Source organism: Hydra viridissima, unplaced genomic scaffold (genome assembly GCF_058129835.1).
Source record: "Hydra viridissima isolate aposymbiotic clone 2 unplaced genomic scaffold, HvirCarnegie_v1 scaffold_5, whole genome shotgun sequence".
Taxonomy (NCBI): Eukaryota; Metazoa; Cnidaria; class Hydrozoa; order Anthoathecata; family Hydridae; genus Hydra; species Hydra viridissima.
Genome location: NW_028324304.1, coordinates 5,177,393 through 5,205,274, shown reverse-complemented (window position 1 = coordinate 5,205,274; position 27,882 = coordinate 5,177,393). Strand labels below are relative to the sequence as shown.

The window sequence follows — 27,882 nt, the reverse complement described above, 5'->3', positions numbered from 1 at the left end:
CGTTTGTAAATGGGTTACATTTTAAAATAATGGATGCTATTTTTGTCAAAATGGATTTGTGTTTTCTTAATGATTTTCTTTTTCTTAGATTTAACAAACGCATAATTCTATATATGGGACCATCCTAACTTAAACATAATGAGTTCTTTTGATTTCATTCTTGCAATCAAAAAGACAATCTCAGCCATTTAAACGCGAATTGAATGGATGAGTCCATTTAAAACGAACGAACAGAAAATAATAAAATATCATTCGAATACTTTGCTTTTTTTACAACTATAATGCTGTCATTTATCATAAAATACTATAATGTCCTCATGCAGCATAAAAAAGTAAATAACAAGATATTAAAGTAGTATCACGACTTATATTCTTGTGCACCAACAGGGCCTTTCAAACAGCCCATAGTTCAATCTTATGATAATTTTTTTTTTTTTTTTTACAAAAGAGTTTGCTCATCGGAGCTATATAAAGGCCAATAGTTTTTTTTTTCAACAATCTTTTTTTTTTGTTATTACTAATTTTAAAATTATATGTTAGAAAATGATTTCAATATGATAATTCTTTTTTCATCTGAAGCTATGATTCTTCTATCATTTAAGAATCAACACTTTCTACTAAGATTTTTTAATCTTAAAAAAGAAATGCATTAGAATAGAACGTACCATTTATAGTTCTAACAAAAGTTTTTAAAGCTGTTCTAATCTTTGTAATTCCTAACTTGTTATAAAAATTATAAAAAATTTTGCTCCAGGGTATTTAGCATCTTATGATTTCTATCTTTTAAAAATTAACACTTTTAGTAGAAATTTTTTTAATGGTAGGTCTTAAATGTTAGTATTATTCATTAAAAAGGTTGCCCTATTTTCTACAAATCTAGTTTCTTTTATAAAAAATTTTTAACAAAACACATTATTTACTCTTTTTTTAACTCAAAGCTATTGCATTATAGTATTGCATAAAAGTTGTAATATAATTTTTGAAACTCAATGCACATATAATACAATCTAAAACAAAAGAAAACCCTTTATCACATTTATCTTATGCTTATAAAAATTTTATATGGTTATACATAAAAAAAGTATTTAAGAATTTAAGTTGTTTCTTGTATGCTTTTATTATTTGATGATTATGGCATAAAATAGACTTATTTAATCTTGTCTTTCAATGAATCCTCCAATTTACCATGTTTTGAAATATTCCAGCAATGTTTTCTTTTACAGTGAAAATCTTAAGTATCGGAAGTAATTATGATTTACAAATAAAATAAGTGTCGTATATCAGTTTTATTTCTAATTTATGACTAAGTTCTCTTTAATGTTTTTGTATTATAATAATAAATGTTTATATACTTAATTATGTAATTTAAAAAGTTGTCACTTATGTTATAAAGTATATTGTGTGTATTATTAACATTTACATAAAATAAATGCTATATTATACAAGATTATGTTTATGTTTACACACATATTCAGTGTGTGTGTGCATAACCATAATCTTGTGTAATATAGCAGTAGTCGTACAAATTTTTTTTTGTGTGTTTAGAGAAGATTTTGTATTTCTGAACCAAAGTTTACTATAAGTATTTTTTGACAATTTTTATTATTATAGATCTTTCATAAAAAACACACTGCTATTTCGAAGAAATTTGGCCTTGTAAAGGCCAGCTAGCAATAATGGAAAAGGTATCATACTATTTAGGATATGATTTAAACAAAAGTTTTTAGTGTCATCAGAAAAGGTTTGAAAATTTTAAACTTCCAGTTTTTGCTTGTTATTTGTAGTTGATTTAAATTAAACGTTGAATCCACAAGTTGCAAGTTTGTAATCTAAAATTGACATCTCATTAATCTCCAGAGGTTAAGGCTTCTCAATTTTGTCTACAATCCTCTTTTTTTACAATACTCTGTTTAATTGAAAAGACAAATTCATGTTCATAATAAAATGGTTCCTCAAGTCCATGATCAACTTTAGCCTAAATTTTTATGGATTAATTTTATTACAGGGACTAAAAAGACAACAATCATAAAAAAAAAAAAAGATACAAATGTGCATACTAATTTTTTGCTTACTACTCAAAAATCACTGAATATCTTTATAGTACTGTTTAAAATATCGGGGCATAGCTTTTTATTAAGTTTTATATTGCGTGCAATTGTATGATTAATTAAATAATGTTTTAGCTATCAAACCCAAATCAATTGGTCCTCAAACAATTGTTGTCACTCCTTTTTCAACATCTTTATTTTGATTACCATTCGATAATTTTTTTGATTGTGTTAAATATTTTTTAGGAACTTTTTAGTCAACAAGTTGCCAGCGTTTGAACTGTTTCACATGAGAGTATAAAGGTCTATTTTAATTGGTTAAAGGTCTATTTTAATTGGTTAAAAAATAAATTATCAAGGTTGTTGTCGAAGTTTTCAAGGTTTGAGTATATAAAAAGATATAATCTGAAAAGTTCAAAAATTCAAAGTTGAAAAATGATGATGAGTTGAAACCTAACTGTTAAATAAAAATAAGCAAAAATCACCTGGGTAATAAAAATAGAAAAGATTTTTATTTATTTGCATTTAGACCTTTGCTATTTAAAGTTTTGTATTATCATTTATCTATTTATTAGGAATGCCCAGATGAGGAAAACCTGCTACTGTACACCTCACCATCTTACACCCCCCAAAAAGAACAGTATGATAATACTACAGCTGAAAAGGCAATTTTTTAAATTTTTTATTTTTTTGCATATTAGTATGATGTGTTGGTTACTTTTTTATATATCCTATGCATAATTTGAAAAATAATTATCAAGCCAATATTTTTGGAAAGTTTAACTCCTCATTTAGCTGCATCATTTGTAACTTTCAGATTTTTACCAAATTGTCTCATCTATAACCTTGCAATTTTTTAATAGATAAGAAATGAAAAGAAACTTCAAAGGAAAAAAATTAGACTTCGGAAAATTCGTCTTTTTAAAGTTAAGTTGTTCAATATGCTTGAACGTCCTCGTACAAAGTTTGGAGTCTTATATCACTCAAGCGTGTAGGTACATGTTTCCTTGTAGTAATAAATTTTAGTTGATAAATAAAACTCATTAGTTCATTCTTTTTTTAGATAAATATTGTAATTTTTAGGGATGGGGGATGAGGGACAGATGCAAAGGGGCAGATTTAACATAACTATGCTTGCATTTATTTTATTTACACTTATTATTATATTTTTATTTATTTTTATAATTAGCGAAGTAAAAAAAGTTGTTAGTGATGAATATTTGTAGGCTACTTTGAGTTGTAATAACTTATAACTTAACTTGTAAAATAAATCAGCATAAAAACCATAAAAATTTTTCAATTTGCTAGCTGGCTGGTCATCTGAATGAAAAATCTTAAGTGTTGATTATTAGCTTTATAAAAATTTAAAAATATATTTTAACTACAGGTTGCTCGATAATTGTAATGTGCGATTTTGTGTATTGTAAATACTTTTATGGTTAAGTATGTTGGTAGCAACACTAAGGTTGTAAATTTTATCATAGATTCAGTCAGTTAAAGTCATTCAAAGAAAAACCATTGAAAAAAATGCTAAAAGTTTTACACAGATTTTGTTTTACTTGGAATTTTTATTTGATTTTTTTTTTTTTTTTGGATTTTTTTTTGTTTTAGTTTCACACTTGTGTTGGCAAGCTTAACTTTGAGCGTTTTAATTACAATTGAAAAGTATGCACTAGATCCTGTAGTAGGATATGCACTTTATCATTTGGTGAGCAATATAAATTTGCAAAAGTACTAAAGTTAAATGATTTCAGTTTCGAGATCTCAGGTTTAAAGTTTTTAAAATTACTAGAAGCATAACATCTGCCACTACTTTTATTTAACTGAGAAAATAGCAAGTAAAATAGATTATTGTACACTATGATGTAAATAAAAATAGCTAGTTTCTTAATTGGTATTCACCATCCTGATTTTTCAAAAATTCCCACAACAGAAATAAATTTTTCATTTTTAGTTTTGTTTTTAAAGTAAGGTTTTTAATTTTCTTTAAAAATTTCATCTCTAGTTTTTATTTAAATCTTTCTTTTTATTTTAATTTTTCTTTTTGTTTTTTGTTTTTTTAATTATTTTAATATTAGTATGCTCAAAATCTGTTTAGGAAATTTCTTTAGTCATTATATTCTCGATAGAGTATTGTTGTCGTCTCTGGTCATGTTCTGTGCATGTTCACTATAAAGGGTTGTGGGGTCGCTTGCGATTTATCAGAAAACCTTATATGGTAATAGGTAAGCTTTTATTACATATAGATTTAATGGTTACACTTATTGGTTAAGATGTGTTGACAAAAGTTTAAAAATACTTATAAATAACTTATAAATTGATACTTTAAGAATTTTTAGTTTACTGACAGTTATTACTTTTATAAATTATTAAGCTTGATTTTTAAATGATCTATTTTTGAATTAGTTGACTTGAATGATATAAAAACAGATATCAGTGAGTCAAGCCACTTTTTGTTCATACGTTAAAAATTATCATTTCAAACTATTTAACAATATTTAAAATTATTTATCATTATTTAAGTTTTTCATTATTTAAGGAAAATATTAGAAATAATCTAATCACATAGCAAAAATGAATGTATAGTTATTTTATTTTAGACATAATTGTGATTGCTGCAGCAGTTCTTGTTCCTGCAGCACTTGGTACAGGATCAGAGCTGTACAATGGATCTTTATTTCGGTAGGCTTCTTTGTGGAGATTTTTATAGATTTGTTTAGTTTTTATTCTTATATTTATATATTATATTCTTATATTTATACTTTAGGAAACAATGACAAAATTTTTTAAAAATTTAAATATATAAACAATATAAAGTAAATCTCATGTGTATAAATATTTTAATATACATGAAATTTACTTTTTATATATTTTTATATATCACCTTTTATTTCAACAGTTATTCTTTTAAATTTGATATTACCATTTGTTTATTTGTTTGTGTGTGTATATATATATATATATATATATATATATATATATATATATATATATATATATATATATATATATATATATATATATATATATATATATAAACAAAATTGAATTTTTACGCAAAAAATTTTTTAAAATTTTGGAAAAATATTTTTCCTTGTGTAATGGTGTGACAAACAAAATGGCAAGCAATTATGGCTCTATGTTGCTTAGCCAAGTTAAATGTGATGTTCTTTTATTTTGATAACATTTTTAATTTTTATATTTTAATAAATATTTGTGCTTTATTCTATATTTAAATTTGATTGATATTTTAGACACTTCTTTTTAAATATCAAACAATATTGATCAGTCCTGTCAGATGTCTGAGCAGTAAATTTCCTAACATTTTAACAGTGAATACCTAATGAATAATTGAAATAGTTATACAATTATATTACTTAGATTTCTGCACTTTCTTCAAGTACTTAGAATCTTACGACTAGACCGACAGAGTGGAGCATTCAAAATGGTCAGCCATGTTGTTTTTGAGCATAGGCATGTAAGTATTAATTCTAGCAAAGTTTAATTTTAATTTTGAATTAACTTTTTGTTAATCAAATTAAAAACTATTAAGAACAATTTTAACTAAAAACTGTTTGTTTTAAAGACTAAAACTGTTAATCAATAACAAAATGGTGAAATAAGAATTGAAAGCCAAAAATCAAATTTACAATGCTTAATAATTTTTAAAGTATCTAAAGGCTCAAATAAGTTAAAACTGAACTTATTAAAACTGAATTAATTATAAAAATGACAGATTTTTAGTAGAGTGAGATATTACACAACCAAAATTTAACATTTTTAGTGTAATTTCTTTGCTTGGATCTGTTGTATTGTTCTTTGTTTAATATGCTATATTTAATTGTAGCAATTTTATTAAAATCCATTCTAATGCAATATTTTCACCATTTTTACAGGAGCTAATGACATGCCTGTATTTAAGTTTCATTTTACTTGTGGGGTGTGCTTTTTTGGTTTATCTTGCTGAAAAAAGTGATCCTACAGAATCATCCAATAAAATAAAAAATCTTGGTGATGGGATGTATTTTGGAATGGTATAAATTTTGTTTAGTGAGAGAGTTTTTCATCTCTAAAAGATTTTAAGTTAATTTTTATTATTTATTATTATTTTGGTTGTTCTTTGTATAAGCAAATCTTTGGGAAAATGATTTTTTTTTTTTTTTTTTGAAGGTGAAAAAGAAAATGTATAAATTTTTTTGATATGTGTAATTTTTAGATTTCGTTTCTACTTTAAATTTTTCTCAATTTCTTCCTTCTCAATGCTAATCTTTATTAAAGTTGGCCTTAGTAATAGATCTTCAGATAGTTGAAACAAAGTTTTTTTCTAGCAAGCAGTTTTCATGTCTATGAGTGTCAATGTCAACTGGAAGATATAGTCAAGTTTGTTGATCTAGAGAACCATTTGATTATGGTATTGAAAATCAGAGTTAGTTTAATCAGTTTTAAGATATCTGGGTAGTGGATAATATAGGAAATTTTCATCCAATCATTCCCAACAGTAAATATATTCTTGTTTATATGCTGATTAACCTTGGTATGTATTTTAACAATTAGGCCACCAATAAGAATGCAGCTAGTTTTGAGTTGAGTTTTGATTGGTGTTGTATCTGATGTTTTCTATGAGCCAAGTCAATTGAATTTTGATTCGTCCAAATTTTTCCAGACCAAATGAGAGATCATCTGTTATTCTATTGGTTTTGTATTTTTAAATAAAAATAAATTTTGCAAGTAGTGTGCAATTTTAAACATCACACAGTTGCAATTACAGATATAACTACAATCATTTATGTGTAATAGTTTAACAAATGGACAGACACTTTGTAGATCAGAGTGAAATTTGTAAAGTTTGCTATGAAAAAATAACAACATAAATATTTTCTTTTGTATTAAATTAAGAAATTATTTTTTAATTTTCAATTAGTTTTTCTTGATAATTTTTCAGCACATCTTTATAAATTGGAATCTATTTTTAAAGTTTTTTTAAAAGTTTAAATTTCATCAGATTGAACTTATCTCATATTTGAATTTCTTGGTTTTGCAGTTGAACAAAACTATGTTCCAAACAAGATGCTAGAGATACTTCTTTTCTTTTTTTTTCTTAAGTGATCACTGATTTAAAGGGCAATATTTAGAAAATATTATGATATACTAACTTTCAAGTCAATTAAATCGTTGTAGAAATCTCCAGCTTGGTATATTAAGCCTTGTTCAGCAGTAGTGAAGTAACATTTTCCGTTTGGTCCAAATTTGTAGGAATTTATTATTGGGTTTTAGATTAGTTATGGTTAAAAACAATCATGAGAGTACACATTCAGATGCTCTAGCCTGTGAGAATGTAGCAATAATCCTTGTTAGATTGAAACCTCCTTTTTTATTTGTAAATTTTATGAGTGTAAATGTCTGAATACTTTCTATAAATATATTGGGCTAAATAAATCAAGTTCAAGAAAATAGTTTAGCATATAAATATTGTAAAAAAGTCACTAACAAAAATTAAAGTTTAAATAATAAGACTCAGTTATTTTTTTTTTAATTATTGTTAGTTTAATAATTATTATTATTATTCTTTTCTTGTAAACTATGAAGACAAATACATAAGCCAAAAATGTTGAAGAAAAATTATTTATTAGTAATATTAATAATAATATTGAAGAAAGTCAATCAAAAATAAAAAACTAGAGTACTTTTTATATTCAATTATATTTATTTATTCAATTATAATCACTTAACTTTTTATATTCAATTATATTTATTCAATTATAATCACTTAACTTTTTATATTCAATTGTTTAGTAAGTTTAAAGTTTTATGTTTACTTAGATAACTCTGTTAACAGTTGGTTATGGGGATTTTAGTCCAAACAATTGGGTTGCCAAGATTGTCATTGTTGTATTTGCATTTATTGGTACTGCCTTCTTTGCTCTACCAGCTGTAAGTTTTTTTTTAGTTTATTTAAAGATCAATCTTACTATATAACTTCTACTATTTATTAGTCAGGTTGTTTCTTTGATAGAATTATAAGATTTTTATTATGTCATTAAATGAAGATGAGTTGTTTTCTAAGCAATTTGTTTTAAGTACATTCTTTAAACAGTATTCAAAATACACTATTTTAATTTATTATTATCATTATTATTATCACTATTGTTATAGTTATTATTTTTATTATCATTGTTATTATTATTATATTATCATTATTATTATTATTATTATTTTTATTTTTATTATTATTATTATTATTATTATTTTTATTATTATTATTATTATTATTATTATTATTATTATTATTATTATTATTATTATTATTATTATTATTATTATTATTATTATTATTATTATTATTATACATTACAACCAAATGCCATTGTAATTACTGCACTAACAATACATGTGCCCATCTTTTAAGTTCACTCTGTCCAGGACTCATAATTTGGATTTGCAAGAATGTCTGAGTAATGAAGCCCCATGAATGTCTGAATGTCCTCAGACATTTGACCTTTGTTCATTTTGGTTGAGATTTTAGGCTTTAGGGCTTAGGAGTTCAAGGTTTGATTTAAGAATCTGAATCTGTAAGCTAGAATTAGAAGAGGTTTAAAAGTTGTGATGGAGTTCTGAAACCTGGCTTTTATGGCAATATGCAGTATTAGGGCAGAAGACAGCAACCTATGGCTATGATCCATTATGCTTTCATATCATAGGCAGAGGTTGCTTTTTTAAATCTTTTTTTGCATATACTTTTGAGTTTATTTTTTCATTAAAATGTCTGAGTAATGAAGCCCCACAAACGCAAATCATAACTTTCTTGTCAAATTTTTCAGTTTTAGTTTTCTTTTAGCAAAATTCTTTTAGCAAAGATCTTTTCTATACAGAGCTGCTTTTTTCTTCACACTTAAAAAACACAAAAAAATATTTGCACTATTTGCATCATCAGAGACCAAAGGGAATAAAATAGTGTTAAAGGTTCAGGTAATGAATTTAAAGTTAATATACACTAACAAAATGAGATTAGTAAAAAGAAATTCAAACTCGTAACGCCGAAATTGGTAACTGTGCTGGACAGAATTAAGTTCAATGACAGTCAAGCAATATTTATCATTTGGGTTTACAGCAAAAGGTCTAGGTGTGAGTATCAATTTCTTAGCATGTAGTTGTAATATGATAAAATTAGATTGTTCTAAACTTAGAAACAAGAAATGGTCAGTTTTATAAAGTAGTTGTTTTTCTGGATAGAAAATTGACTGTTCACTGGGATGTAACAACTTATGTTGGATCTTACTACACAAGAACATATAGACTGACTTTTAGTAATTGTTTCTGGAGGAGGATGAGAAGATAACCTGAGCTGCTGAGTGTAAAAAGATTTTTTTTTTGGTTCTTTGATACCATATTTTTGAGATATTCAAAGGAGCAGTGTTTCAAACAGTTTGTCTGCAGATAATTTTGGATCTGATGTACTACATTTTGTCTATTTCAGTCTTATTGGCCTGAATTTCACCACGTACAACAAAAAACAAAAATGTATAAATATGTAATATGTATGGCTCCCCATCCCAAGGCTCACAATATTTTTAAAATATGTCTAGCCAACAGTAAATGAAAAAGTAAGTGTTTCGTATTCTCATTTTTCAACATTTCTAAGAAATATATTTTTTTACAATCCAAAAGTCTAGGCATCAGGATAAGACTTACCGGGATGCAAGTGTTCTATAATGGTCCAAAAGTTAAGTTTATATAAAGAAAATGTATTTTCTATAAGTTAACTCTTACAGGGGCCTATAAACTTTATGATGTTATTAAACTCATAATATCCTCTGTGCTCCTTTTGGCTTTTGTTTCTAGCTCTATCACTGCACAATATGTGGTTATGTCTTTGTGTATCTGAAACCTTGATGTTTTTTAGTATCAGTTATTGAGTGGTGCTGTTAATCTTGTTGATCTGACTTTTCAGCCATTTTTTCAATTATTTATTACAACTTCAATTTTTTATATTTGAAATTACTTGTTATGATTTCGATTTTTTTATTTCAATTTTTAGTTATTTTAAATATTTTGCTAAATTTACAAGGGAATTCTTGGTTCTGGTTTTGCATTGCAAGTTGCACAAAACAAAAAACAGAAACATTTTAATCGTAGACTGTTCCCTGCTGCAATGGTGATCCAGGTGAAAAAGCTATTTTTAATTGGTGGTGGCTTTTTTTTTTTTTTAATTTTAAAAAAATTAATATTTTTTCAGAAATTGTATGTGAATATGATTATGTTATTTTTTATAATATTTAAGTATATGTATATTTTTCTATTTAGTATGCATGGAGGTGTTACTCGTCAGAAAATTCAAATACTTTTAAAAATGTTTGGAATAAATACAAAGTTGTTCAAAATGATAAACAACCCACAAGTACACAGCAATCCTACTTTGTGCGTAATGTTCCTCAAGTTACGTTATCACTAGACAGTCGTAAGAGTGCAGTTTTTCATAGAAAGAAACGTCAAGTTAGTGAGCGTAATTTTCTATATAATAGTGCAGTGCATCGCAATGCAGTTGGCTCTCCTATTGTAGCTGCCATGCCTGAGCGATATCATTCAGAAGGGAATTTATCCTTTAAGAGTTCATCAAATATTGATAAAAATCAAGCAACTATTATTAGTTTGCCTCCCTCTATAAAAACAGAGTTTACAGGTAGTATGTTACTTGTTTCAGATTTTTTGTATCAAACCTCTTTTTTTTTTTACAACATGGTTTTAAAATCTTTTTAATGCTTGTATGTTTACAGACTTTCCCCAGCTAAAAAGGCGTCAAAGTATATCAGGAGTGTTTCCAACTCACCAAAATTTAGTCTCACGCCCGTAAGTAAAACCACAAGTTATCATTTCTTACAGGTTTAATCATACCGTCTCAGAATTAAGCAAATAAGTATAGAATTTATTCTTTAACTTTTTTTTCATAAAATTGAAGGAGCTCAATGTAAATCCAGAAACTGAATGATTTACCTTTCTTATTTTTGTTATATATTACTTTATTATTTTTATTATAGTTAAAATTATCAAAAATACAGCTGCATAAATATTTGAAATAATGTTTATTCAGGTAGAACTGATAAAAAGTTTTCTTTGCTAATCACTTAAGTTTTTCTTAAGTGTTTTGTAGAATAATCAATATTTTAGCTAAAGTTAGTCGACTGACATTTTAGCGTAACTAATATTAGTCAACTAACTTTGTAACTGAATTTAGTTGACAAACTTTTTAGTCTAACTAAATTTAGTGAACTAAATTTTTAATTTGCAAAAAATATATTGTTACTGTTCAGAGTTTTTCAGGTTTTTGGAAAAAGGTTTGTGACATACACTCGGAGCTTTGTAATAGTAATAAAAATTATCTAATTAGTCCCCCCTTATTATCAAGTACTTGTTTTAACTTTCAATGAAAAGCCGTTCAGATCTGGATTTTTTCAATTTCTAATTAAAGTGAATTATAAATTATAAAACACATGCGAAATCAGTTTGTAAAAAAAAAATGGTGCCATAGTTTTGAAAGGTGTGTTATGTGCAGAAGCATTTTTGGATTTCCTTTTTATAATACCTGCAATGATTTTTTGAGAAGTAGTAAAACGTAATTTATTTCGTTCTACACTCATAAAAACGCAGATATTTACAGTAACAACAATAAGATTATAACAGTTAGGCAGTTAATGTTTTTTATCATTTCAATATTGTGTAATTAAATATATATCTTGTTCAACTCTCAATTTTGTTTTTCTTTTGTTTTCTTTTTTTTTATCATTTTTTTATCATTTTTTAATTTCTTAAAAATTTATTAAAAAGCTTAAAATTGATATTTCTTTTTATTTCAGTTTGAACTGCACCGAGAAAAATGCTGTTAGATTTCTATTAAAAATGAAATTTAAAACAGCTCTACGAAAGTTCAAGGTTTTTTTTCTATTGCTTATAAGTTGGTTACAACTTTCATCTAAGGTTCTGCCCATACAGATTTTTGTAACTAAATTTTAAATTCAGGTTGTTCGCCGACCTTATGATATCAAAGATGTTATTGAACAATACACTGCAGGGCAAATTGAGATGTTTGGGTTTATAAGGAAATTTCAAACACGGTCAGTTAAATTTGTAGAAGAATGCAATTGTTTCTGTCATTGAATTTTTTTTTTTTATTTCTATGATATAAGTCTTTGATATTTTCTATAATATAAGCCTTTGATTTTTTGTAGGGTTGAATCTGCACTTGGTATCAAAGGTAACTTTTTTTAAGCTTGTAAAACAACCTTAAAAAAAAATGGCAAAAATCTAAGGTTAAAAAAATTTTCACCAATAATGGCTTACATTTTTGGAAACCTTAAAAGATCTAGTCTTGTCCTCAAAAATTTTGTAATCATTCTAGGTAATTACAAAACTCTATTTAAAATGTTTGATTACAAAGAAATGCATAATTTTAAAATGCATAATTTTAAAATGCATAATTTTAAAATGCATAATTTTAAAAGTATTTGATTGTTTTTTAGTATTTAACCAGACAAAAAGTTTGTATTATTGCATTATTACAAAAAGTTACATTATTGCAAAAGTTACATTATTGCATCATGTTACATCATACTCTATTCTGCATTTATTTGTACAATAGGATTTGTTTATAAATATTTGCAATATTATTTTTACATGTTTTTTCTTTAAAAAAGTATATCACTACAGCCCTCAGTAAATTTCTTGGACAATCTTTCTAGCAATTGGACACTTTAAATCCATTCTCCCAAACTGTTTAAAGCTGAAGTACATAGACTGTGATACTTATTTAGTTCAGAAACTCGGTCCTTTATTTGGTTTATTTTACATATTCAGATATTTAATTTGAGCTAAGCAATTTTTAAGAGAAGTCAAATTTCATTGTTTGTTTGTTATTGAATCAAGAAAGTTGTCATCTTCAAAGGAGATGTCATCTCATTTGATCAAACCTTCTAAAATGGTAATATTTTCTAGAAGTTTAGAGGATTGCTTTTAATTTGATCTAATTAATAAAATTTCAATTTTTTGCTTTGGTTGTTTACTGATCTTTACTTAAGTATTTTTTTTTTAAGACTTAATATGAATATCTACTAAGATTTATCATTGAGCTTTAATATTAAGCTAGTAATAGTAATACAATGTCTTGTTATATATCATCTCGTTTTGTCTAAAAATTTTGTCTTGTTATGAATCATCATTGTAATTTAAATATTCGGATAAAAGTCTGTCTGGGTCTGGGGTCTGGGTCTACCAACATTTGTTTATATCATATATGTCTTGTTTTATTTTGCTTCATATTCAAGGATTCCTTAATGTTTTTTTGAAAAAAAATGTTCTTAATAAATTTGTGTGGCTATGAAAAATATAATGAAAATATAATGAAAAATAATAAAAAAAATAGCTGTTTTTTGATTTAAAAGATCCTTGACATGAATTGTATGTTATGTTCGTTACAAAATGTATGCTACGTTCAATGTACACAAAAAGCTACACATGATAGTAGTCAAACAGAACATGCTGCTACAACTTGATCCCAAAAGTGAAAAAACCGATGTTTGGAAAATCTCTGCATCCACATAAATTCGTATAAATAATCAACTAAAATTTCGTGATTAGTTGGCCCCATCATCAATTTGAATTTTGCTTTGGCTCAACACCACATGGCTTCCATGTGTTTCCTATGTTTTTTTTTTGTGAACAAACAAATTTATATGAAACACAAAAAAACCAAATAGAAATGTTAGTTATGATGACACTAACTTATTAAAGTTATGATTTAAATTGATCAACACATTTTGGTGTTGGAAATCCTAGCTTGCTATTCCACTCATCCAAGTAACTATGAAGGCTGTCATACAGTCTACCTGTGTTTATCTTCTCAGTTTGCCACTGAGAAGGATAAGTTCCATGGGCACCAGAACTTTTAGAGCCTGGGTTGGTTGGGTCTGGTAGATCTAATACTAGATTGCTGATACTGATTTGTTGAACATCAAAGTATTCTTCTAAAAAATTGTCTTCCTAAATCTATTTCCCTCTTATGTCTTCTTCATATGAGTCTTAACTCTTCAACTTTCTAAAAATACTTAGAGCTTTAGCTCCATGGATATTGGTGAGGCAAGCATTTTAAAATCTTTTCACCTTTAAAGCTGTTAATGAAGAATCTTAAAAAAAAAAGCTGTTAAAGCTTTTTTCTTTGTCCACTGTACAATGAAAGACTTTCTTTTGATTGTAACCTTTGATTTTGTATTTTTTTCTTTTAAGTTTTCAATGCAATGTATTTTACTTTACCAACTTTATTAGTTCATTTGATAAAGGTTCAAAAAAATTTTTGAAATTCACACTTTGATTGAAGTTCTTCAGGTTGTTAGATGTGTTGATAATCAGAACAAAACTAACTTTTTGTTCTGCTTAGCAACTCACCTAAATTTTGTTTCTGTTCAGCAACTCAGTTTTTACTAAGAATTCTAACGTATATAGAGTAGAGGAATCAAATACCAAAACAGAAAATCAATACCAGTGTTTTGGTATGTACTTGGTAGTTATGGTATATGTTGGTAAGACAACAGCCAAAGTTTAGTAAAAACAATAATTATACTACTAATACATTTTAATTATAATACTGTAATAATAATAATTATAACACTTTAATATTACAATTTTAATTATTAAAAGCAATATTCAGAGAAGATGTTTAAGTTACTTTTATGTAAAATGTAAAACAAAAGCATTAAAACAGTTTTTTAAAAATAATAAATAAAAATAAAAAAAATAACACCTTATGAGGGTCTTGAAAATCAATCAAATTTTTTGTATATTTTTTTGGACCCTTTAAAAAAAATCATGAATATCCTTAGTTTTGTTACTAATTCTGCACTGCAACTTTTTTTAAATTACACTAGAAGTAGAAAGAGCCCTTTTAGATTTAATACTAGTTGTCTGAACCGGTAAAGCAAGATCATTAACCAGTAGGAGATATTTTAATTGCAGACCTTGATCTTCAAATAGCCTCATTTTCTTTTTTAGGCACTTGATTGTATTACCAGCATGTTCTGCTTGTTTCCCCACAGAAATACAGTTTATTTGTTCGCAAATGGCATCGTATAATACTTTTTCATGCTTTATTCAGATAACAAATGCTTTATTCAGATAACAAATAAGATCAGACAAATCTGCTTTTCTTGTATCTCTTAGCATCTTCTTGGTATATTTTTTTGGCGTGCTAAGAAGTTCTTTGCTCAGTGATGATTTTTACTTAGCCTGTCACTCAAATTGTTATATCCGCAGAAATGAAGTTGGCATCCTTACGACAAAATGACTGAACCACTAATTTTACGGGCAAAAGTGCTGAAATATTTTTAGCTGAAAAAAATGTTTTTTTTTCAGCTGAAACTGTTTTAAAAAATCAATACCTGAGTTTTTAATGCGTAATTTTAGTTTGTAGATACTTTTGATGATTGCCTATAGGCTACTCCATCTTGTTTAAACAATATTCTTTGCCAAATTCAAAATTTATTCATATTTATTAATGTTATTTATATTACTTTTTATTCTTATTTTATATCACTGTTTTATATTATTATTTTATATTATCATTTATATTATTTATATTATATATTTATTCTGTAGTTATATACGCAATCTGAGAGTTCTGAAACATGTAGTGCTTCATTTTTTTAATGGTGGATGTTAGAGTATTTTCACATTTTCTTGATCTTATTAAGGGGACCAAATTGATTATGTTTTATGTATGTATCCATAATCCATTACTAATCCTTCCTCATGCATTTAAGTTTTCTTCAAATTTACTTTAGTTTTCATGTTCTTTTGTAATGGAATGTGAATAAATGTCAATAGATTCAATAGGGCTGCTGTTTCTATCTACATTTGTTTCTTTTTTACATCTATGACTGCAAGATGAATTCTATGAGCGAAACACAACTGTTGAGCAGTTTGTAGTAATTTGCTTTAAACTTCAGAATACTTTAAACTTCTAGATTCTGATGGTCTATGTTTTTTCAAAAAATTCATTTCTGGTGGAAATTAAATTTTTCCACCAGGGTGTAAACGTTTTACTAATCAAATTGTTAAAAACATAAATAGTTCAAAAATTTCTGCGATACTTTTTAACTAAAACAACGATCGGTTGAAAAAATATTTACAAGATCACTGAGGAAAATTTTTTCCTTTGAAAGACCGAGAAAAAACCTGCATATAGTCTAAATTTCTATTCGTATGATGTAACGTATCTCAATCTGTAGCACGATGTAACTCATTACTTTTTACAGAAGCTGATGGATATTTTTTTTACTTGTAAAAATTGTGACGCTTTTTGAATTTTCTTTTAGGTGAAAAATACGCTATATCTTCTCTTGACGTGCGCTTGACTGGTGTCGAGAGAAAGGTATTTTGTTTCTACAGCCTAGCATAATATTTTATGGATAGCTTCTTAAAGTCACTGGTTAGACTCTGCTATGAATAATAATGATGTTACTGTTTGTTCTTAGGTTGATTCGATAAATATAAAGGTTGATTCAATTATTGATTTATTGAATGCAAAGGGTTTTCATAGTAAAAAAACATCCCTATGTGTGCCATTGTCTGAAGCTACTTGTATTGTAGAAAAGCTGCCAGAGTTGACTGAAAAATCGTTTGAGCAAGAAGCTTTAGACTCAGTATTTCCTGATGATGTGCAAGTTTTAAATAAAAATGTAGTGGATGGAGGAATTGAAAGACTTCGATCTGACTCAAGGTTTGTCATCACACCTTCTGTTTTCCCAGATTCTAAAAAAATGGATGATGGAGACGTCTTCTGTAAGAATAAGGTTGTTGATTGGCTAAGTTCACACAGCTTAGTTGATGAAGAAGAAGGAAAATTGTCAGTGACATCAGTCAAGCGCACTGAATCTTTGCAGTACCACATGCGTTCTACGGAAATTCAGCCTGAATTTATTCACGAGCCTGATGCGTATGAGTTAGAACCTATTAACCAACTTAGAAATACAGCAAGCGAACCGTCATTAACTATTGGAGAACACGCATTTAGTACACCACATTTAAATAAACTTTTTGTAACGGAGGGAGATTTACCCGGATCAGTTCATGATGATTCAAAATATCTGATTTGATAAAAGTTTATGCTGCTTGATTTAATCAGTAAATGGCGATTTTTAATTTTTTCGACACACTGTTTGATATTTTAGCTGATGGATAGCTTAGTACCGGACTTCTTCAGCATATTTTAGATAATTTTGTATCTGATTTCTTTTAGCTAATGCTTGGATTTTGATTAAGAACTTTGTATTTGCATTTAAATTTTTAACGTTAAATTTTTAATAAAAATTGAATTTTATTCTCTATTTTCTTTCGTCTTTTTTTTTTCCTTATATATATACTTTACATATATATATATATATATATATATATATATATATATATATATATATAGCCGCCGAGAGAAATTTGGGGCCCTGGGGAAGTTTTCTTAAGGGGCCCTCATGATCAATTATATTATCAGGACCAAAAGGAGCGTGCTCTGGCCATTGAAAATTAAAAATAAAAGTGAATTGAATTTTTTAAGAGTCAAAACTATTTAAATTTTTTAAAAGTTACTTTTAAAAATTGTTTGTACACACACGGGGCCCCGGGAATCTTCCCCGTCCACCCCCACCCCCACCCCCCCTCTCGGCGGCCATGTATGTATATATATATATATATATATATATATATATATATATATATATATATATATATATATATATATATATATATATATAGTTTAATTTTTTTCATGTTGCTTTAAAGTAGTGTGGTCACCATGGGCTTAGTGAAAAATGGGGTCAGTTAATTGTCGCACATTTTAAAAGGTAACCTTAGTGATGACTTGACTAGTAAAAAGTTTGTTTTTTTTTTAACTTTTTTAATAGATTTTTTTAAATCAACTTTTACAATTCATTACATATATGCATGCATACATACATACATACATACATACATACATACATGCATGCATGCATGCATACATACATACATGCATGCATGCAAGCATGCATATATACTACTGTCCATAATTATTCGAATGCCATAGATATTTTGAAAAAAATGCTTTAATTTTATATTTCTTTTATTTATTTTTTTGTAATATCGGTAAATCATGGTGATATGAATGTAGATAGTTTAAGTTAATAAATGCCGAAAAAAAATCACAAATCAAACAAGATATATTTTCATATTGTCTCAAGTTTACAGCTTTTTTATCTAAATTTCCTCCTTAGATAAACCACGATAACTTTCCGTGGTTTTCAACACCAATGTTCATGTTAAGTTTACTTAATAATGAGGGTAAAATTTAAAAAAGAAAATCACTTCAAATATATACTCTTTTACTATTAATTGCTAAATTATAGTCATTAAATTAATTACTGTAATTATTAGTTACTTGAAAAATAAATTAATAAAAAAAATTTTTCTCCAAATTTTATTTAAAAAAAACTGTAGCATGCAAAAAGAAAACATAGTTTTTAACTTTTATTCAGCACAAAGCACTTATATGACTATTATATAGCAGTTTCAAAATGCAGATCTTTTGATTTTTGCAATCTGCTGCCTGATTTGCAAGCAAGGTTCGAGCTGCACTGACCAGAATGGAAAAGAAGAGGATCACGGCTTCGATCCCGAACAGAGTGCTTTAAGTATGAGCTAGCCTCTTTTTTAACTTGTTCGGAAATATCTGGAAGTTGGTTGAGCTTAGAATCCCCCTGTGCATCATACACTTTCTTGAACATTGAATCTAAAAGACTGTCTCAGATATCATTTATATTTTGAATTTCGTACTCGGATTCTTCAGTACTCTAGTTTTTGTTGGTATTGTCAGAATTAATCAGCATTGATTCCACAAATAACAGTTTTGTTTTTTCTGCATAAGAGAATATATAGCGCTCAAATTGTGGATCAACAAAAGTAGTTGCTAACAAGTGAACCATGGTCAGATCAAATCTTGCCTGAAGTTGCTTCAGAAGTTCATGACGAAATTGTTGAAGACCTGGAGAAGATCTTGACTTCAGTTCTTCAATGTAAAAATGCAAGGAAAAATTAAACTTATGCTGACATTTGAATCAACAATTAAAACTGTAGTTGCTTCTGCTGTTGGTCTCAAAATGGAAAGATTTGATTTCAGTGCATCTTGTAGTGTTTGAGTAAGAGGCTTTTGTGGATTTCCTGCACATTTCTTTTATTTGCACCACAATCCACAAATGTAAGTGAGACGGGGACACAGTTCTGGTCAATCCATTTCAGCAAATAAAATGGACTATTGAACCTTGTAATAACACATAAGGTATCGAACCATCCTCTGAACATCTAACGCAGCTATCACTTCATGAAGAGTTTAGATAGGAGAGCAGAAATAAGGTACATGAATGTCTTCTCTACAGAAATTTGAAACATTTTAAATGCCAAAATTGATATAAGTTATGTAAATTAAGCAGCATCTTTTCCTTTCTGAAATATAACTAAAAAAGTTGTTTAACTAACCTCTGATGTGCTGAATTAAAAAGGTTGCTCATAGCTGCAAACTATGAGCAGCCTTGCCACTTAATCCGAAGTTGTCTAGATGTGCAGTGCATTGTATTTGTTGCATCTATAGTCGCAAAAAACAAAGAGCTCAAGTCAATGCCGAATCTTTCCAATTATCCTCGAACAATTCTCACTTTAGATAATCTGAAACTTAAGAAACTTTAGAATTCCGGAACTTCTTCTGCAATTACAATAATCATAATATCATATGGCGCTTGATTCCTGTGTCTGGTACTGTCAAAGTTTTCGGACATTTTGAGGTTTTCTGTTTAGAATTGGCTGTTTCATCAATACCCCGAGATGTGATGACATCAAGATTCATTTTCATAGTATGAGATCTAGATGTTATTTTCATGTGATGTTTAACACCTGAAGTGAAAACCTTGAAAAATTAAAATAAAAGTAGTCTTTTTTATAACTGGAAAATAATTGCAATATAAATACTTTTATCTAACTAATACTTTTTTTAACCTCTGGTTATATTTTCTCAGAGCCCTTTTACTTAAATCTTATGTAAACAAATATTTAACAGCTTTTGTCTATTGCAAAAACAAATAATTATGTTCGTTTGTAGATATGCATTATATCACCAAGTACATGGTCGGATTAAGCTGAGGTTATATTTTTAGTTACAAGGTCTGTTACAAAAAATGTGCAGAGTGAGTTTTTAGATTCTGCAATTGAAAAATTTTCCGGTAAAAGTTCTCGTAAAATTGACATAAAATTAAGTCTAAAGTTTCTGTAGACGAAAAAATTGTCGAACTAAAAGAGCTGCAATTTAACTAAAAGTAATTGCATGACTTTGTTCAATTTTTAAAAAATTTTATCTAATATTTTAATCTTAACTTTAAGCTCGTTTTTTGATTACTTTATGTAACATCAAAAAGTCACGTCAAATATAAAATAAGATTTGCGTTTGTTTTTGTTTTTTACTTTATAATTAAAAGTTATTAAAAAAACAGTTTTGATTATAAAGTTTAATTGTACTGCCTTCCTCCCCCATTTCTGTTGACTTAGATAAAAAAGAGTGCTAATCGTTGATATTCCAAAAACAATTAGGCCTAGCACGTACTGGTAAACTGGCAAGATGATTATTAAAACTAAATTCGTTGGCTTTGAAAAAAATATTCTATGCCTGTCAAGTATTTAACCAAGAAAAAAAAAAAGAATCGGAAATTGGAGCAGTATCAATCAAGACAATAAAAAATCTCTTTTTTAGAAATCTTGCCTTTTTTCACTCGCTGCATTGGAACTTTTTAAAGTTATATTTATTTTATTCACAAATGATCACAAGCTTCATGCAGTTTAGATGCGCATTATTCTCCTGCAAGAAATATATGGCTCTGCTCTGCTGGGTAGGAATTTTTGGCACGTTTTCGATTAGAAATTTCATAGACTGCGATAATTCAATTTAATAAATAATTTAAAAGCAAAAATTAATAAAAACATTGAACTGCATTTTAGGTGGTTTACCAAAATATATATATTTCTTTAAAAAAAAAAAAATGTTGGACCATTTGCTCAGTTTTTTATTATCATTAAAAATTTAAATTTTTCAGCACAAGAAACTTTAATAAAAAATTTAAAATTTTTTGTGAAACTGAAATTTTAGTTATCGAGTTGAAAGTTTGAAAAATTAATACGTTTTATTATTTATCGAGTAGAAAGTTTGAAAAATTAATACGTTTTAAAATTATTCAATTAAAACTGATTTTAAAAATTTATCAAGAAAGTAAAGTCAAATTTCTTATGCTGTTGGTAACTTGGTGCCTAATGTATTGTTGTTGGTGGGAGAAATCTCTAGAACCCCGAATCTAACTACCTTCATGCCTACTGGCGTCTTACGCTTGTACCACTTTTTCTATAGCTTTAGGAGCTATTTTAATCCGAAATTGGCAATCCAAGGAAAGATGATAGAAATTTTAGTAGAAACGAGGTTTATTAACAAAAAAAGATGCTTTCTGAAATTTTTCTGCTCGGATATGAAAACTTTTGGAAAGAAAATTCTACAAAATCTTAAAAAAACAAATAAAAAAAATGATATGACTGAAGTTTATCAACAAAAATGATGTTTTCACTCCTCAAATTTATGACTTGGTTGAACATATTGTCTAAGAGAAAAAGTTTATAACCTCCCCTAGGTTTGAACAGTGTTTCTGTGTTTTCAGTGTTTACGTTAGTTACCATAAAAAAAACCTTAAATAGTAATCGTCATGGCAGTGTTGTGTCGGCATACTTTAGACCGGGTGAATAACAATGAGCAATTGCTTTTACTCAGTAATTGGTCAGCTTTACGTTAATAAAAACTTCAACAACTTTTCTTAAGTTTTTATTAAAGTAAAATTGAGCAATTACTGAGTAAAATGCTTACTTTTACTTGAATAAAAATGAGGAAAACTGCTGAAGTTTTTATTCACGTAAAGTTGACCAATTACTGAGTAAAAGTAATTGCTCATTTTTATTCACCCGGCCTTTTGTGTCAGCATTTTTAGTGAAAAGTTTGACATTCCAATTAAGTTCAAGTTTCTTATAATTATGTAATTAATTTAATTAACTTATAATTAAGCTAAAATATTCAACTATTTCCTCTATTCATCTTGTCTTGAGTAGAAATTATTGATCAGATTTCTTTCTTTATTTTGCAGTTATGTTAAATCTTTAATCATATAATCTTCTTTATTTTGCAGTTATGCTAAATCTTTAATCGTAAAATCGAAAATTGTTAATCTTCTAGATCAACAATTTTCGAGTATATCTCTTATTTCCGATCGAACAAGTTTAGGTTTTCGGTCATAAAACACTTCGGTCAACAGATTCATTTCCATTTCGGGTTTAGGCTATTACAACATTTTTTTTCTTGTCGATGTTTGTTTTTTTGTTTTTTGTTTTTCTAGAAGAAACTTGCAATTTCATGAGAGAGTGAAAAAAGACTCGAAAGAGGTACACGTAAATTTATTCTATCAACGACTCATTGGAACCATTGGCACGCCCCTCGAGCCGCCCTTTAATGGTGCGTCACCTAAAAGTTTTTTTACTTAAATATTGCGCGTTTTTTTTTTAAAAATCTCGCGGGCGTAAAATGAAGACTAAACTGTTCAAAACTTCTGTTAAAAAAGAAAAATATTTTCTCATTAAAGTTATCTTCACCAAAAAAATTGTGGCGTTAGGGTGCGTAGGGTTGTAAATTTTGCTGTGTTTTACAAAGATGTTGTAGTTTGACTTATTGAAGAAAAATACCTCTTGAAATGGTAGAGGAGTTTTTAACAATAAATAATGTAAAAAACACAACGTCGAAAAAAAGTGACGTCAAAAACAAAAATCAAAATATTGTTACGAATATACAATTTATCCAAAGAATGCAGAGTTGGTCGATTCATTTATATTTATAAAAATTAGTTTTACGTTTATTTACAAGATGCAACAAAACACTTGGCAACAAAAACACAGATCAAAGTAATTAGCGCGGCATTATTAACAACAGAAGTTTTTTTCGTCAATAAAAAAAACCAACACGAAAACGTTCACTAGCACTTTTAGTTTACTCAAAAAGATAAATTACTTTATTGATAAATAATCATTTATTAAAAACGCACTCTTTTTTTTTTTTTTTAATAATTTAAAAGACATTCAATCTGAAGGAAGCATTTATTTAACATAAAAACGCTAAATATATTCAAACATTGCGTTACGCTTCCTCATTAGTAAAGCGCAATTGTCGCGACGTTGCTCCCAATGATTGAACTCGTCATCCATGCAAAAATGTTCAATGTGACACAAAACTTTGAATGGCTTTATGCAGTGAGGAAGCTCATTAATAATTGAACCAATAGCCATGTGCGCTATAATAATATTACACGCATATTCTTACAATGACAGAAATTGCAAAAACTATTTCTTTTCTAAAATGAAAAGTTTGGTATTGTTTTTTTATGCGCTATTCGACTGATTGCAGGTTTTAAAAACACTATTTTGCGAAGAAGCGAAGCATTGAACAAGGTGCAACCCTTATTTTTCAAACATAACCGTCAATGAAAAATAATTTAGAAGAGACGCTTCGACGTCATAACTAGCTCAAAAACCCAGACACGTCTGGGACTAACTGATCGCATTTTCGTCGATCAAATCTAGTTAGACTGACATTTTCGCAGCCAGTTTCAAACCAGGGATGTTCTAGCAGCTCTTCAGCAGTCAGTCTTTCTGTGGGATTTTTTCTTAAGATCGAGTGAATAAGACATCGGCTTTTAGGAGATATTGGCTCGCATATCATATACACTCCTTGTTTTATTTTATTAAATAAGATAACAGGATCTTGGTCGTGAAAAGGATATCTTCCGCATAGCATCGTGTATAACATTACACCGAGGCTCCAAATGTCAGCGGCTTTCGACGAGTAACCGTTGGTGGATTCAAGTATTTCTGGACTGACATAGGCTGGACAGCCATGTTTATCAAATAATATATCAGAATTATTGGTAATAATGTGAGCGTCGTCCAACTTTTCTAGCATTAATTGCGTTCTAAAAAAATAAAAAACAAATTATTGTGTCTCTACCACCTGACAAAAACAATGTGCCCGCCTATCGAGGATGATGAAGAGAAAAATTTCGTCATTTTAATTAGAGATAAGAAAAAAAAAAAATTTATTTCCTGACTTTATACGTGACGTCGTTCCCATTAAAATTTCCCACTTTTCAAAGTATTTTAAAACATTTTCAGCATCAATTAAAATTTTTCTAGCGTTAGAAAAGGCATGTCTCTCAATAAGTTATCGAAAAAAGAAAAAAAACATTTCATATAAAACATGAATAATTTTTACTCATTTCTGTAACGTTTGTTTTTATATCATAACTCATTTCATAGTTAAATTTTCATTGATCAAAAAGGTTGTTTTGTTGCAGTTTATTGTAATTTTGAAAGAAAAACAAATGTGTTGGTGCACATGTAACCATTGAAAAAAAAAAAAAAAAAACCGTGTTTATTTCAATAAGAGATTTTTTTAAGACAAAATATGTTAAACTCAAAGCATGCCTCTAAAGCTCAAAAAAAGACGCTTTGTTGCCAACGCATAATAATTACCAGAAAAAAAAAAAAAAAACCAAAAAAAAAAAAAAATGGAATTTTAAAAATAAACTAAGATTAAAAGCATTTTATCCTTATCTTAAGGGCAATTAAGACGATCTGATTTCTGATCTGATTCGTCACACAAAAAAGATTTTTTTGTTTCGCTTTGTCTTTAAGCAACGTGGTAAAAAACAGCAAATAAAGAATTACAAACTTTGATCGGTCAAAAAGGTTTACGAAATAACTGAAAGATCAAAAACTGAGTGGTAGCAAACAAAAATAATCAAGCCATTTACCTTTCAATATCTTTGAAAACAAACTTTCGAAGTTTTAGATCCCTCAGAGCAAGGCCGATCGAGTGACAATGTTTCACAACATTTGCTATTTGTTTAAATAAACGATGCGTTTCTTCCTCTTTCAGTTTTTTTTTAAGTCTAATATACGAATGAAGATCGCCGTAGGATTTTTCAAACATAACATAAGCGTAACGATCGTTTAAAACTACCTCGTTGATCGTGTTTACGTGTTCGTGCGCTCCGACAATATAATAAGGAGATAAAAACTCTCTATATTTATTTAGTTGTATTATGCGACATGCGAACTCTTTATGTTTGATCGTATTATATGCCTTACAAAAACAATTTGATGGGTTGATCTCTGATAAAATGTAATTTTCTACTTTAGTTTCAGTTATTATATTTGGATGTATTTCGTTTAAGTGAATGCCAATTCTCTCTTGATTTTGAACCGAACGGTTATTAGTGTAATGCTTTCGTCTTGACCTTTTTGACGCTGATGCTTTTAATTCTTCTATACTTCTACTTCGAAACCTTGCATGGCTCCTGTGCACTCTTTGGTTCATGATAAAAAGAAGTTCTCCAAATAACAAATACACTAAAGTACTCAACACAACGTGTTGTGGTTAAATAAAGACTTAATAAAAAAACAACTACAAAAACGTTTTTACGGTGTTGCGACTTCCAGAGTTGACTCTTTTCTTTTTAATGGCTTCGCAAGATAAAATGCTTAAGTCTCAATTTCCTTGTGCAAACTTAATACGCATCTTTTCAAAGGGTTTTCATCTAAACTTTACCACCTCAGAGTTCATTCAAGAAATACTGATTTGTTGAATAAATCACAAGTCGGGCGAAGTGTAGTAAACAGTTTTCATTTCCGTAGCGCAAATACTAATTGTGATGTAATCTTTTCATACAAGGAACTCTCGGCTCAATAAAATTGATGTGTCATCCATTTATAATTCATGAAAATTCAACACGAAGCCAATGACATCTGGCTAACTAAGGAAATAAAATTACTCTCGTTGTGTATTTCGCAAAACCGACCGACTCATATTTCTTTGTTACCAAAACCGATCGTGTGCTAATTATTTAAACATCCAAATACTAACAAATCAAATTGCAGCGATTGTTTTTAATCCGCCAATGAAAACTTGTGCTATTCATAATACTCTGCGCATATCAACTATCAACGTATTCGGTATAATAAAAAACGATGGCTTCTAAACACATCATTTGCCACAGATAAAATCATGTCGCATTTTCAGTAATGGCTGAGAAACCTATCGCTTAAAGTCTTTAAACATGTTTCTAAGACTATTCGCTTTTAGTGCATGAACGGAATTTACTATTATAATAAAGTTTAAATGCCAGCATTTTTTCTTTACAATAATTTTTCCTGCTGTAGTAATGCAAAGAATTTTGTTTCAATAAAGCTTTTTAAGTCTCAGCATATTTTTTAAGCATCATATTTTTTTAAGATAAATAAAGTCAAGTTATATTTAAGCATATACATATACATATAAGTGTTTATACATACACCATTATTATTTGTATAGAAAATATGGATATAAGATGTAATTATACGTATGCATCAATTCATGCATGCATGTATGCTGTATGTTAATGCAACAAGTTTTAAAATTCATCTTGAGGATATTTAGAGAAGAAGCAGCATCTGAAAGAATATCTTGCTGAGAAAATTAGGTATTCTCTATCATGGAAGCCTTTTGCCATGACAACTCAAAACGAGTTTCAATTCCCACCATGCTTTATAAAAATTTTGATTATTTATGAAAACAAATCAGAAAGAAAAGAAAATTGAGATAAATTATTACTAAGTTACAAATACATTATGAAAGAAAAATGTTTCAGAAAATTTGTATTATTGAAAGCTATTTATATCTGTCCATTATTCCTCAGGTTTTTTGAAAACTTTGATCTCACAACAATTTGCAGAAAAGAATAATGGGAGCATAAAAGGATTTTTTTTTTTTTTTTCAAAATTTTAAAAAGAACTTTAAATATTTAACTTGTTCGAAAAAAGAAATTTTTTATTCAGATAAAAAAATGTTGATTATTTTGAATGATTATCTATTTATTTGAATTATGTATCTAAAATTTTACGAGCCTTAAATCATCCCATAGAAATTTCCCTTAAATGAAAAGCACCTGTTGATTTTCCACAATTTAGGAAGATACCAAGTATAAATAGTTTAAGATTAAGAACGAATCGCATCTACAGCCAACATCAGTAAAAAGATTATTTAGAACAATGCTGTGTAAGTGCAACTATAGCTAGATCACAAATACAGATTTTACTATATCTAGCCTCTCTCAAGACAGGGCTAGTGGCGATACTTTCGAGCCGCTGAAAAATTTAATCCTTTCATACTTATTAATAATGAAGTAAAGATGTCGCAATCGACATGAGTTTCGTAATTATCGCCACTTTTATTTTAAACATTTAAGAGGGATATATCGGAAGCATAACTCAAGGAAATTTTCCAAGACTTATTAGGTAAATCAAACTCAATGAAAAGTTAACACAGAGTCGTTAATTTAGTCGATTTTCTGAATTTTTTTTAACAAAAACTTGCTTCTAGATTTATTTATTAAACATTTCATTACAAAAAAAAACAAAAAACACAAACATATGGGAATTTACAACGGGACAAAATAGGAGAGTCTACGAATTGCTTAAAAATTCGAAGTGATTTAATAAACACATAACAATCATATTTAAACGCAAGATAAATATAGTTATTTTCATTCAATTAAATGCAAACTGTCAAATTTTTTTCTTTTCTTAACAATTAAAAGCTGATCTACATGGAGATTTCCTTCACAAAGGAGAAGGATCACTGTGGAGGAACTAGCAACTCCTAAAACTATGT

The 27,882-nt window shown here is 27.9% G+C and overlaps 2 protein-coding genes and 1 long non-coding RNA gene across 6 annotated transcripts; 2 read left to right on the top strand and 1 right to left on the bottom strand.

Annotated features, from left to right (window-relative positions):
• The first annotated feature begins 1,547 nt into the window (after window positions 1-1,547).
• On the top strand, window positions 1,548-17,413 carry LOC145189390 (potassium voltage-gated channel subfamily KQT member 1-like). Of its 4 annotated transcripts, none has more exons than XM_090086776.1 (18): window positions 1,572-1,685; window positions 2,295-2,351; window positions 2,624-2,713; window positions 2,912-3,039; window positions 3,660-3,756; window positions 4,147-4,273; window positions 4,649-4,730; window positions 5,430-5,526; window positions 5,945-6,082; window positions 7,869-7,979; window positions 10,114-10,209; window positions 10,350-10,725; window positions 10,820-10,892; window positions 11,897-11,972; window positions 12,060-12,154; window positions 12,269-12,294; window positions 16,403-16,458; window positions 16,562-17,413. In XM_090086776.1, the coding sequence occupies exons 4-18, from the start codon at window positions 2,990-2,992 to the stop codon at window positions 17,180-17,182; spliced, it is 2,121 nt and encodes a 706-aa protein (XP_089942902.1). In that variant the 5' UTR covers window positions 1,572-1,685; window positions 2,295-2,351; window positions 2,624-2,713; window positions 2,912-2,989; the 3' UTR covers window positions 17,183-17,413. The 4 variants fall into 4 exon arrangements, with proteins under 4 accessions (XP_089942898.1, XP_089942902.1, XP_089942900.1 ...); XM_090086774.1 differs by having other exon boundaries at window positions 2,912-3,043; XM_090086772.1 differs by lacking the exon at window positions 2,295-2,351 and having other exon boundaries at window positions 1,548-1,685.
• LOC149888130 (uncharacterized) lies at window positions 8,396-9,650 on the top strand. Its single transcript, XR_016452321.1, has 3 exons — window positions 8,396-9,170; window positions 9,279-9,399; window positions 9,523-9,650. It is a non-coding gene; the product is annotated as an uncharacterized LOC149888130 (long non-coding RNA).
• A 5,322-nt stretch (window positions 17,414-22,735) lies between the features above and the next one.
• LOC149888129 (tribbles homolog 2-like) lies at window positions 22,736-26,762 on the bottom strand. The gene is made up of 2 exons (XM_090087357.1): window positions 24,986-26,762; window positions 22,736-24,145 (listed from the first exon to the last, which is right to left on the bottom strand). Exons 1-2 carry the CDS (start codon window positions 25,549-25,551, stop codon window positions 23,695-23,697), a joined length of 1,017 nt encoding a protein of 338 aa, XP_089943483.1. The 5' UTR covers window positions 25,552-26,762; the 3' UTR covers window positions 22,736-23,694.
• Between the last annotated feature and the right edge of the window lie 1,120 nt (window positions 26,763-27,882).

Excerpts from the sequence above, each read along its gene's own strand:
- LOC145189390 (XM_090086772.1), top strand. Across the intron at positions 3,757-4,146 it reads GATATGCACTTTATCATTTG|GAAATTTCTTTAGTCATTAT; the intron begins GTGAGCAATATA and ends AAATCTGTTTAG. Across the intron at positions 10,726-10,819 it reads TATAAAAACAGAGTTTACAG|ACTTTCCCCAGCTAAAAAGG; the intron begins GTAGTATGTTAC and ends GTATGTTTACAG.
- LOC149888129 (XM_090087357.1), bottom strand. The coding sequence starts at position 25,551 with ATGAACCAAAGAGTGCACAGGAGCCATGCAAGGTTTCGAAGTAGAAGT. Across the intron at positions 24,146-24,985 it reads GTTTTCAAAGATATTGAAAG|AACGCAATTAATGCTAGAAA; the intron begins GTAAATGGCTTG and ends TTATTTTTTTAG.